Here is a 12,576-nt window from a genome sequence, read left to right on the forward strand (position 1 = left end):
AGATGCCCACCACAACACCACCCTTGTTGCTCTTGCCTCTAAACTTAACCCAAATACTCTCAACAGGCAAAACTCCTGTTTCATACTGTAGCTCTGAGCAATCATACTGCTCTCTTACACACAGTGCAATTCCTCCACCTTTTCTTCCCAGCAGTCCTTCCTGAACAGTTTATACCCATCCATGATGGTGTTCCAGTGATATGAGTTACCCCACCAAATCTCTGTTATTCCAATCACATCATAGTTTCTTGACTGTCCCAGGACTTTCAATTCTTCCTGCTTGTTTCCCAGGCTTCTTGCATTCATTTACAGGCACCTAAGATAACTAGCCCATTGCCCTACTTTCTCAGTATGAATCAGGAGGCCTCCCCTGTTGCACCCTCCTCCTTGTGTTTCATCCCTGTATCCCATTTACCTCAGGGCTTAGGTCTCCATCCCCCAGCACACCTAGTTTAAAGCCCTCCTCACAAGGTTAGCAAGCCTGCATGTGGAGATGATCTTCCCTCTATTCATAAGGTGGATCCCATCTCTTCCTAGCAATCCTTCTTCCTGGAACAACATCCCATGGTCAAAGAATCCAAAGCCCTCTCTCCGACAACACCTGCGTACCAACGCATTTACTTCCACAATTTGATGGTCCCGACCTGGGCCTCTTCCTTCAACAGGGAGGATGGACGAGAACACAACTTGTGCAATAGGTCTACTCATGGAGTAAAATACTGCTCCATGTGAGTAAAAGAGGAAACATCTGGCTTGTTGGTCTTGTGTTAACTTAGATGGAACGTATGAGCCAAAAGTGTTAAAACCTGTTCACTGTCCAATATTAAACAGTGTCAAACAAGGTTTGGGGTTTGCTACACAGAGACTTAGCCTGTTCAGTGCCATGGCAAACACACCATTAACAATCCTTTCAACCTTTTATTAAAGATACAGAAAAGAAGGGAAAACCGTTAAAGCATTTGTAATATAAAGTATTAAATAAGATTTTCATTTTAACAACATCCCTTGTTCCTTTTAGTTCGAGAGACTTTTTACAAGTAAAAACCCCCTTGTCTGACAGTCTCTTAGATGGTATTGAAGATGGTAATAACTGTCTGTAGGGAGAAAGGAGAAGAAGTTACTTGAGATGGGATGCAGCTGTTTTTGTTACAGTCCAATCCCATTTAATCCCAAATGGCTTTTGGAATTCAGCTGGAGCCAGTAGAGGTGACAATGACATCTCGGTCCCTCTCTTTCCCAGTTTAGTCAGGACATCTTTCAAGATCAGGATGATGAAAGACTGAGATCCCAGGAGATGGTGGGGGTGGCAGCCATGATGATGAATCTCACCGTATTTGCTAGGTTTCCCCCCTATAATCTCTTTCTGTAAGGACCTCAAAAGGGAGTGGTAGATAGAATAGCCCCTACCTTCTTCATTTCATCCATCAATTAAGCCTAGTTTGTGACACACCAAATTTGGTTCACTGATCTCCGATTCCACACTTTTCTTGTTTACCCATCATGATCTTAACACAGTCCTTGAGCTATATAAGGAGACCCTTTTGTTTGGACTAATTCAGTCATTCTGATTCCCTTCATAACTTTTCCCATCAACATTCAGGGTAAATTTGTAGGCCCAATTATCACATCAGTCTGGTGCCAGAATCTTGCTCCTGGATTTGGTGCTCTGGGTGAAATGGAATGTTGGCTTGGAGGTGGAGGGGTTCTTATGGACAGTTAGTTCAGAATAGAGCTGAGTGCAATTTTTTGGCTAACTAGTTTATTCACTGAAAAATGCTGTTTTGGGTCAACCTAAACTATTTGTGAATTTGGGATGAATTTGCTGAATAGTTTTGTGCAAACCAACAGTCTTTTTCATTCTGTTTCAACCTCTTGGCATTTTGACAAAAGCAAAGCAAAGGATTCCAACTCAGCCCAGAGAAGGGGGTGCACTGTGATAATCTTTAGCCTAGCAGGTACAGGACTCCCCTGAGTTGTGGGAGACCCAGGTTCTATTCCCCCTTCTGTTAGGTGAGTAGTAGGAATTCAAACGGCAATCATTTGCACTGCCTGTGAATTCCCTGGCTGCAAGGATATTCTTGTGTGGGTCTTTCATGATCTCTCCTCTTCTAGCTGTTCCTCTTTGTACAAATAATTAAACAGTCATTAGAGCAAGAACTTGAACTTGGGTTTCAAAGATTAACACACCACAATGCAGAAAGAAAAGCACACTTCACCAGAAGCTCTGAAACTGGTGATGCAATATCAGCTTGGTCTCTTCCAACTTAACTTCCCAAAATTCTTTCCTTTGATAGGGAGTGGGACTGTCGGGGACCAGACCATCTCGGAACAGTTGTTCCCTGAAACCTGTGCTGCTAGGCAACCAGTGAGCCCAGCTGCACTGCCTGGGAACTCACAGAGTGGCCATAGCCCCTGACTGGCAGCTGGTTTAGCAATCCTGCTCATAAGCCTGGTCAACAGCAGATCAGTGGCTGCTCACTGAATACCATGCCTGCAGCTGTGCCCACCCTTGTCCTAGTCCCTGCTTCAGCTGGCTTCCAACCCCAGCTCCTGCTTTGTTCATTTGTGGGGAAGAAAAAGCTGGCATTTGGCTTCTGTCTCTCCAGTGCAGTCCCTAGCTCCACCTCTGGCTTATGAAACCAGTTTAACCCCCAGCTCAGTCATTTAGCTTCTGTCCCTCCAGTACTGACCCTCAGCTGATTCCCTGGACTCTGCTCAACCTGGAGACAACTCTAACTGGTAAGCTGAACTCTCACTTCCACCACTAAGCCGGACCACCCACACCCCAGTCAGCTACAGGGACAAAGAAATGGCTGTATGGGAAAGGAGAAACTATTTCCCACCACTGATCCCACCATGTGTTCTGTTTCCTGTATCCCAATGTACCTGTTTACTTATGGAACTTCCTTTATAGTATCTCATTTTACATGATTGATAAGCTAAAGGGAGTTTTAACCCAGTCATTATTACGAAGACCATCTGTGGCAACAAGCAATTCCCAATAAGTTAAAAACATCTTTTATCTCACAATCTACAGAAAACATCTGCAACAACCCATTTCCTGATAGTGCAAGGTATCAAGATGGAATGTGTTGGTGCTCCATTTGCCCCACTGCCCCCTGTGCAGTATAGTGCCCTGCACCATCTCTTGTATGGGCATACTGCACATATATTCCAATTAGTGACTCAGATTCCCCATAGTGATGGACCCGGTGGAAGGCCTTTTATATTACTTATATGTTACAATTAGTGGTTGTGCTTTATGTATCTCTGCCCCCCTGAACCATCACACTATACATTGTAGGATTAGTATACTCAATAATAAGCCAACAGCCACAATGACCCACAGTAACATTGAGAGCCCTGACCACTGTCATATGTTCCAACATCTAGGACACCACCAAAAGCACTGCTTCTCTTCCTTCAACAGGGTTGAGATTCTTTTAACACCATTCTGGAGAATGCAACGGAGGGTCCTGTGGCACCTTTAAGACTAACAGAAGTATTGGAGCATAAGCTTTCGTGGGTGAATGCCCACTTCATCAGATGCAAGTAATGGAACTTTCCAGAGGCAGGTATAAATCAGTATGGAGATAACGAGGTTAGTTCAATCAGGGAGGGTGAGGTGCTCTGCTAGCAGTTGAGGTGTGAACACCAAGGGAGGAGAAACTGCTTCTGTAGTTGGATAGCCATTCACAGTCTTTGTTTAATCTTGATCTGATTGTGTCAAATTTGCAAATGAACTGGAGCTCAGCAGTTTCTCTTTGGAGTCTGGTTCTGAAGTTTTTTTGCTGTAAGATGGCTACCTTTACATCTGCTATTGTGTGGCCAGGGAGGTTGAAGTGTTCTCCTACAGGTTTTTGTATATTGCCATTCCTGATATCTGACTTGTGTCCATTTATCCTCTTGCGTAGTGACTGTCCAGTTTGGCCAATGTACATAGCAGAGGGGCATTGCTGTCACATGATGGCATATATAACATTGGTGGACGTGCAGGTGAATGAGCTGGTGATGTTGTAGCTGATCTGGTTAGGTCCTGTGATGGTGTTGCTGGTGTTGATATGTGGGCAGAGTTGGCATCGAGGTTTGTTGCATGGGTTGGTTCCTGAGTTAGAGTTGTTATGGTGTGGTGCGTGGTTGCTGGTGAGAATATGCTTAAGGTTGGCGGGTTGTCTGTGGGCGAGGACTGGCCTGCCTCCCAACGTCTGTGAAAGTAAGGGATCATTGTCCAGGATGGGTTGTACTTCTGTTAGTCTTAAAGGTGCCACAGGACCCTCTGTTGCTTTTTACAGATTCAGACTAACACGGCTACCCCTCTGATTCTGGAGAATATATTTTAAATGTGTCAAATTGTAGGCAGTTACATCGAGCTGTTCCTTCAGCTTTTGTCCATATCATAAGTCCACTGGATATTCACAGAAAAATGGAGGATTGTCCAAACTAGCTCGACCACTTGGTATGGAATCTGATAGTATGTGCTGGTTAGATCACTCACAATAATCAGTTCCACACATCCATTCATGCAACATAGTCCTGATGGCAGCATATAGATGTGTGTAACTTGGTCATGTGCTGGTGTAATTGTGCCCCCTATGTATATACCCCATATACATTACATCCAAACGCCCTCCTTTGCAAAAGGCCACTAATCATGCTCTTCCATGGCCATGTGGGAGGGACACATTCAAATATTTTCCCTGGACAACCAATTGCTCAACTTAATAATTGACCAATTTACCCCATTCCACTCTCCCCATTTATCCCGCAATAGTTCCCAGCAAACCCCTCCCATTCTCATTATTCCCATTGGACTCAGGGGGACCACCTTAGTTGCCATCCCGTTCCAAGGTACCACGGTAACTATTACAAGGTGCTAGCCCCACAGGTCAGGAATGTTATTTTCCATGCGAATGGATATGTTTTTGCAAATATGGATTAATATGGGCTAGCTTCACTATTTAAAGCCGCCCATAACATTCATTAACATGGCTAGTTGAGCACTTTGTATTCCCATACACACCTCCTCCCAGGTTAGCCTTCTGAAACCACCCCCCACCCACGTCATGAGGTTTCCTGTCCATTGAGTTAGCCACAGGTTCACCTCTGATGCCCTTTTCCATCCAATCATAATTGCAGACAGCTGCTGTGCCAGTAGTTCATTCATTTGTTGTTGAAGTTTCACATTTTGGCTTATCAATTCCTTAGTTAACCAACTGTCCCCCAGGTTCCATGCACCCAACCCTGTGTTCCCAGCTGCCCAAAGATCCCTTTTCGGGTGACAATTCCATGTGTGTCCCCTCACCCACCAATTAAATTGTGCTTCAACCCTTCTATGTATGAACTGCAGTTGGGATGTACTCGGTCCACCCATCATTCTTTGGGGTGTACCCCCTTGTAAGAGACTGAAAGCACACATTGAAGAGTGCTGTTTGCACCTGCTCCCACAATAGCTTCCACATGTTCACCTTTTGGGGAGTATTTCCAGCTCCAGGCTACAGCCAACTCAAATTCCGATTTTCCCAGCTTGGCATCCATGTCACCTGTAGGGTTACATTCTGCGAAGTGGTTAAATTATCATATACCCAGCATCCCAGGGGAGACGTTATACCCAACATGATATGTACATAACTGCACACTCAGGGACTTTCCTCTATGTAGGCACCATTATCATTACACACGGTAACATCACACCCTAATTGTAGGACCCCATAACCCAAAGGAGGTTCATACACCCTAGGAGACCAAAGGGTTATGTTTTTAGGCCATCCGTGACAAAACACATGTCTGGATGACTGTGTTTCCCACTGTCATTGATCATGGCATAGCCTAGGGAATACGACATAATATTTCCTGATAAATTTTATATTCTCCACCAAGCTGGGACCCCCGCTTCCGATCCATACACCACTTACTGACACTGCCAAATTCCCATGGTAGGATCAGTGGTACAATTTTCTATGGGTAAATCCTTTAAGTCCCCATTTGCCTCATTACCACAACTTGTGGGTGTAGTAGTTCATGTTTCCTCCTTTTGCCACCTCACATTGCAGGATCTGGGTAGGGCTTATGTAGCAGATCGAGCACTCACCGGCCATGGTGCCTCCTGCTGGTTGCCTCGGGAATTAGCTCTTTCAGCCCCAGAGCACCCTCTGCAGGCGGGTGTCTCACCTACCTCAGGACCCCACATCCCTCCCAGACCCCGGTGCCCTTTACCTCAAGGTTCTGCCCCAGCAGTATCCCCACATTCTGAGTCTCCCCTCCCAGGGGAACCCCCAACCCTCTATACCCACTTTGCCTCAGTGGCTACTGCCAGTCATCATCCAGCCCCCTTTCTCTGGGGCAAACTGCAGTCTGTCACAGCCACTCATCATTGGCAAGAGGGTTGGACCAGCTGTCTCTGCCTATCCCCGAGCTGCACCTCTGCAGCCCCAGTGCCTCCTTAGGCACTTAAGAAGGCCTCAGCCTGGGGAGATGCCAGGCTGGAGCTCCCCAGCTCGTCTTACCTTTCCCCAGCACTGCTCTGCTTCAGGTAACATGTGCTTTCAGGCAGCTAAATCCTTTCAACTCCAAGGGTGGAGTGAGCCTGACCCAGCTCCTCCTTTAGCCCTTCTTATCAGGGCCTGCTTCCCCAATTGACCTACCTTTTCTTCCAGGAGTGGGGTGACTGCCCTGCTACAGCTTACAGTAGCAATAATTGTGATTAGCATCAATGATTGTTCCATTCCAGGTCAGGGGGTCTTTGGTTTCCTTTGTGGGTTCACCTATAAGATGCATGCAATACAATATATATGTCCTTTTTCTTAACTCCCATTCTGTGCCTTTTTATTTGTGTGCAATGAACCCAGTTGCACCCTCCATTCTCTGTTCCCAGCAGCAGCAGGCTGGGCCCTAATCAGTCAAGGACTAGATAAGAGCCCCTCCATTTAGGAGCTGGGAATGGATGGTGTTCTCCTGGAATCCGGTACATCACGTAATCTCCCAACTTGGGTAGATCATGCTCCCCAAGGAGGTCATATCATGCTTTGACCTTTGCTGTCCTTATTTATTTCACCACGCCACTGCTGCTGTACTTGCCTTACATGCGTAGTCAGGGTCTTTAATTCCTTTTAAAATGGTATTACTTATGGAGCCCTACCAGGATGATTTTATTAAACAACACAGATAATTTCATAATAAAATGCACATTGTGTATTATTACTTAAGTTTTACCTTACATTAACTATAATAGTACATTCATTATACTAATTATTTATTTTAAAAAATTATTTGAATTTAATATGTTAAACCACGCTTCTTGTGCACTTCTCTCCTGCTGTTGTTTCAGAGTGCACGATCCTTTCCATTGAGGAAACCTTTAAGGAGGTTTTTTGGCCCTGGAGGTATTACAGGTGACAAAGAGGTCTACATGTGTTAACTCTCCTTATATAATATCCCCCAAAATAACAGTAATAACAAGACAAACACAAAACACACAACACAATTTTTGTCGTAGGAATACACCCAAAGTGTTCTGGGTTGTTCTTCTGCTGCTGCCAGGTTCTCTATACAGTGTCTGAAAAACAAAATAAACATTTCCTAGCCCCCTGGTGAGGATAGATTATTGCTTAAAACATCCTTTCCATGATTTCAACTATGGGGAATGGAATCATTTTAACTATAGCTTGTGTTGTTTGCTGCCCAATTTTTATCTGATATACTGTTGGGCTGGCTTGTTTCATAATGGTCACTGAGCCTTTCCATAAGAGACTTATAAGGGCAGAATCCTGCACCTTTTAATTTCCAAATGAAAAAAAAATTTGAAGAACAGGTAGCCAAAGACTCAAAAAGTAAGAGCAAAAAATTGTTTTAAGTACATCAGAAGCAGGAAACCTGCTAAACAACCAGTGAGGCCCCTGGGCGATTAAGATGCTAAAGGAGCACTGAAGGACGATAAGGCTATTGTGGAAAAAACTAAATGAATTTTTGCATCGGTCTTCATGGCTGAGGATGTGAGGGAGATTCCCAAACCTGAGCCATTCTTTTTAGGTGACAAATCTGAGGAACTGTCCCAGATTGAGGTGTCATTAGTGGAGGGTTTTGGAACAAGTTGGTAAACTAAACTGTAATAAGTCACCAGGACCAGGTGATATTCACACAAGATTTCTGAAGGAACTCAAATTTGAAATTGCAGAACTACTATCTGTAGTCTGTAACCTATCATTTAAATCCGCTTCTGTGACAAATGACTGGAGGATAGCTAATGTGACGCCAATTTTTAAAAGGGGCTCTAGCGGTGATCCCGCCAATTACAGGCAGGTAAGACTGACTTCAGTACCGGGCAAACTGGTTGAAACTATAGTAAAGAACAAAATTGTCAGACACATAGATGAACTTAATTTGTTGGAGAAGAGTCAACATGGTTTTTGTAAAGGGAAATCATGCCTCACCAATCTATTAGAATCCTCATCAATCAGCATGTGGACAAGAGGGTCCAGTGGATATAGTGTACTTAGATTTTCAGAAAGACTTTGACAAGGTCCCTCATCAACGGCTCTTAAGCAAAGTAAGCTGTCATAGGATAAGAGGAAAGGTCCTCTCATGGATCATTAACTGGTTAAAAGATAGAAAACAAATGTTAGGAATAAATGGTCAGTTTTCAGAATGGAGAGAGGTAAATAGTGGTGTCCTCCAGGGGTCTGTACTGGGACCACTCCTAGTCAACATATTCATAAATGATCTGGAAAAAGAGGTAAAGAGTGAGGTGGCAAAATTTGCAGATAATACAAAACTACTCAAGATAATTAAGTCCCAGGCAGACTGTGAAGAGCTACAAAATGATTTCTCAAAACTAGGTGACTGGGCAACAAAATGGCAGATGAAATTCAATGTTGATATGTGCAAAATAATAACCATTGCAAAATAGAATCGCAACTATACATATAAAATGATGGGTCTAAATTAGCTGTTACCACTTAAGAAAGAGATCTTGGAGTCATAGAATCATAGAATATCAGGGCTGGAAGGGACCTCAGGAGGTCATCTAGTCCAACCCCCTGCTCAAAGCAGGACCAATTCCCAACTAAATCATCCCAGCCAGGGCTTTGTCAAGCCGGGCCTTAAAAACCTCCAAGGAAGGAGACTCCACCACCTCCCTAGGTAACGCATTCCAGTGCTTCACCACCCTCCTAGTGAAATAGTGTTTCCTAATATCCAACCTAGACCTCCCCCACTGCAACTTGAGACCATTGCTCCTTGTTCTGTCATCTGCCACCACTGAGAACAGCAGAGCTCCATCCTTTTTGGAACCCCCCCTCAGGTAGTTGAAAGCAGCTATCAAATCCCCCCTCATTCTTCTCTTCTGGAGACTAAACAATCCCAGTTCCCTCAGCCTCTCCTCATAAGTCATGTGCTCCAGACTCCTAATCATTTTTGTTGCCCTCCGCTGGACTTTTTCCAATTTTTCCACATCCTTCTTGTAGTGTGAGGCCCAAAACTGGACACAGTACTCCAGATGAGGCCTCACCAATGTCGAATAAAGGGGAACGATCACGTCCCTTGATCTGCTGGCAATGCCCCTACTTATACAGCCCAAAATGCCGTTAGCCTTCTTGGCAACAAGAGCACACTGTTGACTCATATCCAGCTTCTCGTCCACTGTGACCCCTAGGTCCTTTTCTGCAGAACTGCTACCTAGCCATGCAGTCCCTAGTCTGTAGCTGTGCATGGGATTCTTCCGTCCTAAGTGCAGGACTCTGCACTTGTCCTTGTTGAACCTCATCAGGTTTTTTTTGGCCCAATCCTCTAATTTGTCTAGGTCCCTCTGTATCTGATCCCTACCCTCTAGTGTATCTACCACGCCTCCCAGTTTAGTGTCATCTGCAAACTTGCTGAGAGTGCAGTCCACACCATCCTCCAGATCATTAATAAAGATATTAAAACCGGCCCCAGGACCGACCCTTGTGGCACTCCACTTGAAACCGGCTGCCAACTAGAGTCATTGAAGATAGTTCTCTGAAAACATCCACTCAATGTGCAGCGGCAGTCAAAAAAGCAAACAGAATGCTGGGAATCATTAAGAAAGAGATAGACAATGAGACAGAAAATATCATATTGCCTCTAGGTAATTCCATGGTATGCCCACATCTTGAATACTGCATACAGAAGTGGCCGCACCAGTCAAAAGGGATATATTGGACTTGGAAAAGATTCAGAAAAGGGCAACAAAAATGATGAGGGGATGGAGCCTTCCATATAAGGAGAGATTAATAAAACTGAGACTTTTCAGCTTCGAAAAGAGACAAGTAAGAGGGGGAATATGATTGAGGTCTATAAAATCCTGACTGGTGTGGAGAAAATAAATAAGGAAGTGTTATTTATTCCTTCTCACAACACAAGAACTAGGTGTCACCCAATGAAATTAATAGGCAGCAGGTTTAAAACAAACAAAAGGGACTATTTCTTCACACAATGCACAGTCAACCTGTGGAACTCCTTCCCAGAGGACGTTGTGAAGACTAAATCTATAACAGGTTTCAAAAAAGAACTAGATACATTCATGGAGGATAGGTCCATCAATGGCCATTAGCCAGGATGGGCAGGGATGGTGTCCCTACCCTCTGCTTGCCAGAAGTCCCTCTGGGGCACCTGGCATTGGCACTCTCGGAAGACAGGATACAGGGCTAGATGGACCTTTGGTCTGACCCAGTATGGCTGTTCTTATGTTATGTTCTTATGTTCCCTGGTCCTTCAGCTTAGATGGACAACACTGATCTGACCTCTGGCTGGATTCTCCATTGTGTCTTTGGGGTCATAAGAAATAATTTGGAAAAACAAACCTTATGATACTGTCACTCACTGTGTTTTATTTGTATTAGGCTGTCAGAATTTGATTACCAGATTTAATTGTCTAAAACAGAGAAACAATGAACAACAGGGGATGTACACAGGGATTTGCTTTGATATTTAGTGGAGTTTGTGCCTTACACAACGTGACAGCTCTGTCCATTATAAGATGTGATAAACCCTCCTCACCTAGGGTGAATGTTTAACTAACAGCATGGAGAAAATACCAGCATCTAGTATGTATAAGTGTTGCACTGCTGAACAGTAGGTTCAAACAGGTTAAAAGAACGATCCACAATCTCACGTTCCTATATGTTACATGGACATAGTGAGGGACTATAAACACTCTGCCTCAGTCACTCCATGCAGATTATGTCCATTTCTTCTTCACATCAACACTGACATTCAATGGGAATTTTCAACTTAATTGCAGTGGGGGCTGTTTGTCTAAATCACTTGAGCAGCTTTGAAAATCTCAGCCTCAGTGATGATCTAGGAATCTCTGCAGGTTTTTTTGAATGCCACATATTTACTGTATGTTTTGCTAAAGGCTTCCCTGACCTCTTTGTTTTTCAGGCTGTAGATGAGGGGGTTCACCAGGGGAGTCAGGACTGTGTAGCAAAGGGAGAGCACTTTCTTTAACACTCTCAGTGTATCGAGTGTTGGTAGCATGGAGACACTCATTATGGTCCCGTAGTAAATTGTCACCACGATGAGGTGAGAGTAGCAGGTGGAAAAGGCCTTCTGCCTCCCCATGGTGGAAGGGATTCTCAGGATAGTGGCGATGATACACACATAGGATGTCAGGGTTAGTAAGAATGGAGGCAGGGTGAATATACCTGCTAGGATAAAATCCAGCAACACCACCAAATGTGTGTCACTGCAGGCAAGTTTTATCACTGGGATGACATCACAGTAGAAATTGTCAATTTCATTCGGGCCACAGAATATTAACTGTGACATGACTAATATAAAGATGGTTGTAGCCAAACAACCATTTAACCAGGACCCAGCCGCCAACTGGAGGCAAAACCTGTCATTCATCAGAGCTGAATAGTGCAGGGGCTTACATATCGCTAAATACCGATCATAAGACATCGCTGCTAGAAGATAGCATTCTGTAGCTGCCAGAACACCAAAGAAGTAAATCTGTGTGATGCAGCCACTGACTGAGATGGTTCTGTCCCCAGTCAGGAGACGGGCCAGCATCCTGGGCAGGATGGTGGAGGTGTAGCAGATCTCCACGCAGGACAGGTTCCCCAGGAAGAAGTACATGGAGGTGTGAAGGTGCTGATCAGCCACAATTAGCACCATGACAAGTATGTTTCCGGCCACCGTTGTGATGTAGATCACTAGGAACAGCAGAAAGAGAAAAATTTGCAGGTCAGGGATATCCCCGAATCCCAAGACGATGAATTCTGTGACGGTTGTTTGGTTTCCCCAGTGTGTGTCAGCCATGGGTTGAGTCTAGGAACAATGAAACGAACTGTGCAATCGAATCAGTAGAACATCAAGTGTCAGGAATTCATTCCATACGTTTTCAAAAACTCCTCCCCTGCTTCAGGTTACCCGCTGAAATGTTAAGGTTAAATAGAAACTTCAAAGCAAAGTGCCAGGAATCTCAGTCTGAGAACAGAACTGTGGTATCCCTGCAGAATCACCCTCTGCCATATCGAAGCCATAACTACGATAACAACAGCCCATTTCTCTGGTAGCCCAATTAGTGAGGTGACAGTTCAGACCCCTTCTTGATCT

At 44.4% G+C, this 12,576-nt stretch overlaps 1 protein-coding gene across 1 annotated transcript; it reads right to left on the reverse strand.

Moving 5' to 3' along the window:
* Nucleotides 1–11,313: 11,313 nt before the first annotated feature.
* On the reverse strand, nt 11,314–12,279 carry LOC112120901 (olfactory receptor 6N1-like). The gene has a single exon (XM_024220053.1). The coding sequence runs from the start codon at nt 12,277–12,279 to the stop codon at nt 11,314–11,316; it is 966 nt and encodes a 321-aa protein (XP_024075821.1).
* Between the last annotated feature and the right edge of the window lie 297 nt (nt 12,280–12,576).

The sequence above is a fragment of the Terrapene carolina genome, unplaced genomic scaffold, assembly GCF_002925995.2.
Source record: "Terrapene carolina triunguis isolate 2854851 unplaced genomic scaffold, T_m_triunguis-2.0 Scaffold34639, whole genome shotgun sequence".
Classification (NCBI taxonomy): Eukaryota; Metazoa; Chordata; order Testudines; family Emydidae; genus Terrapene; species Terrapene triunguis.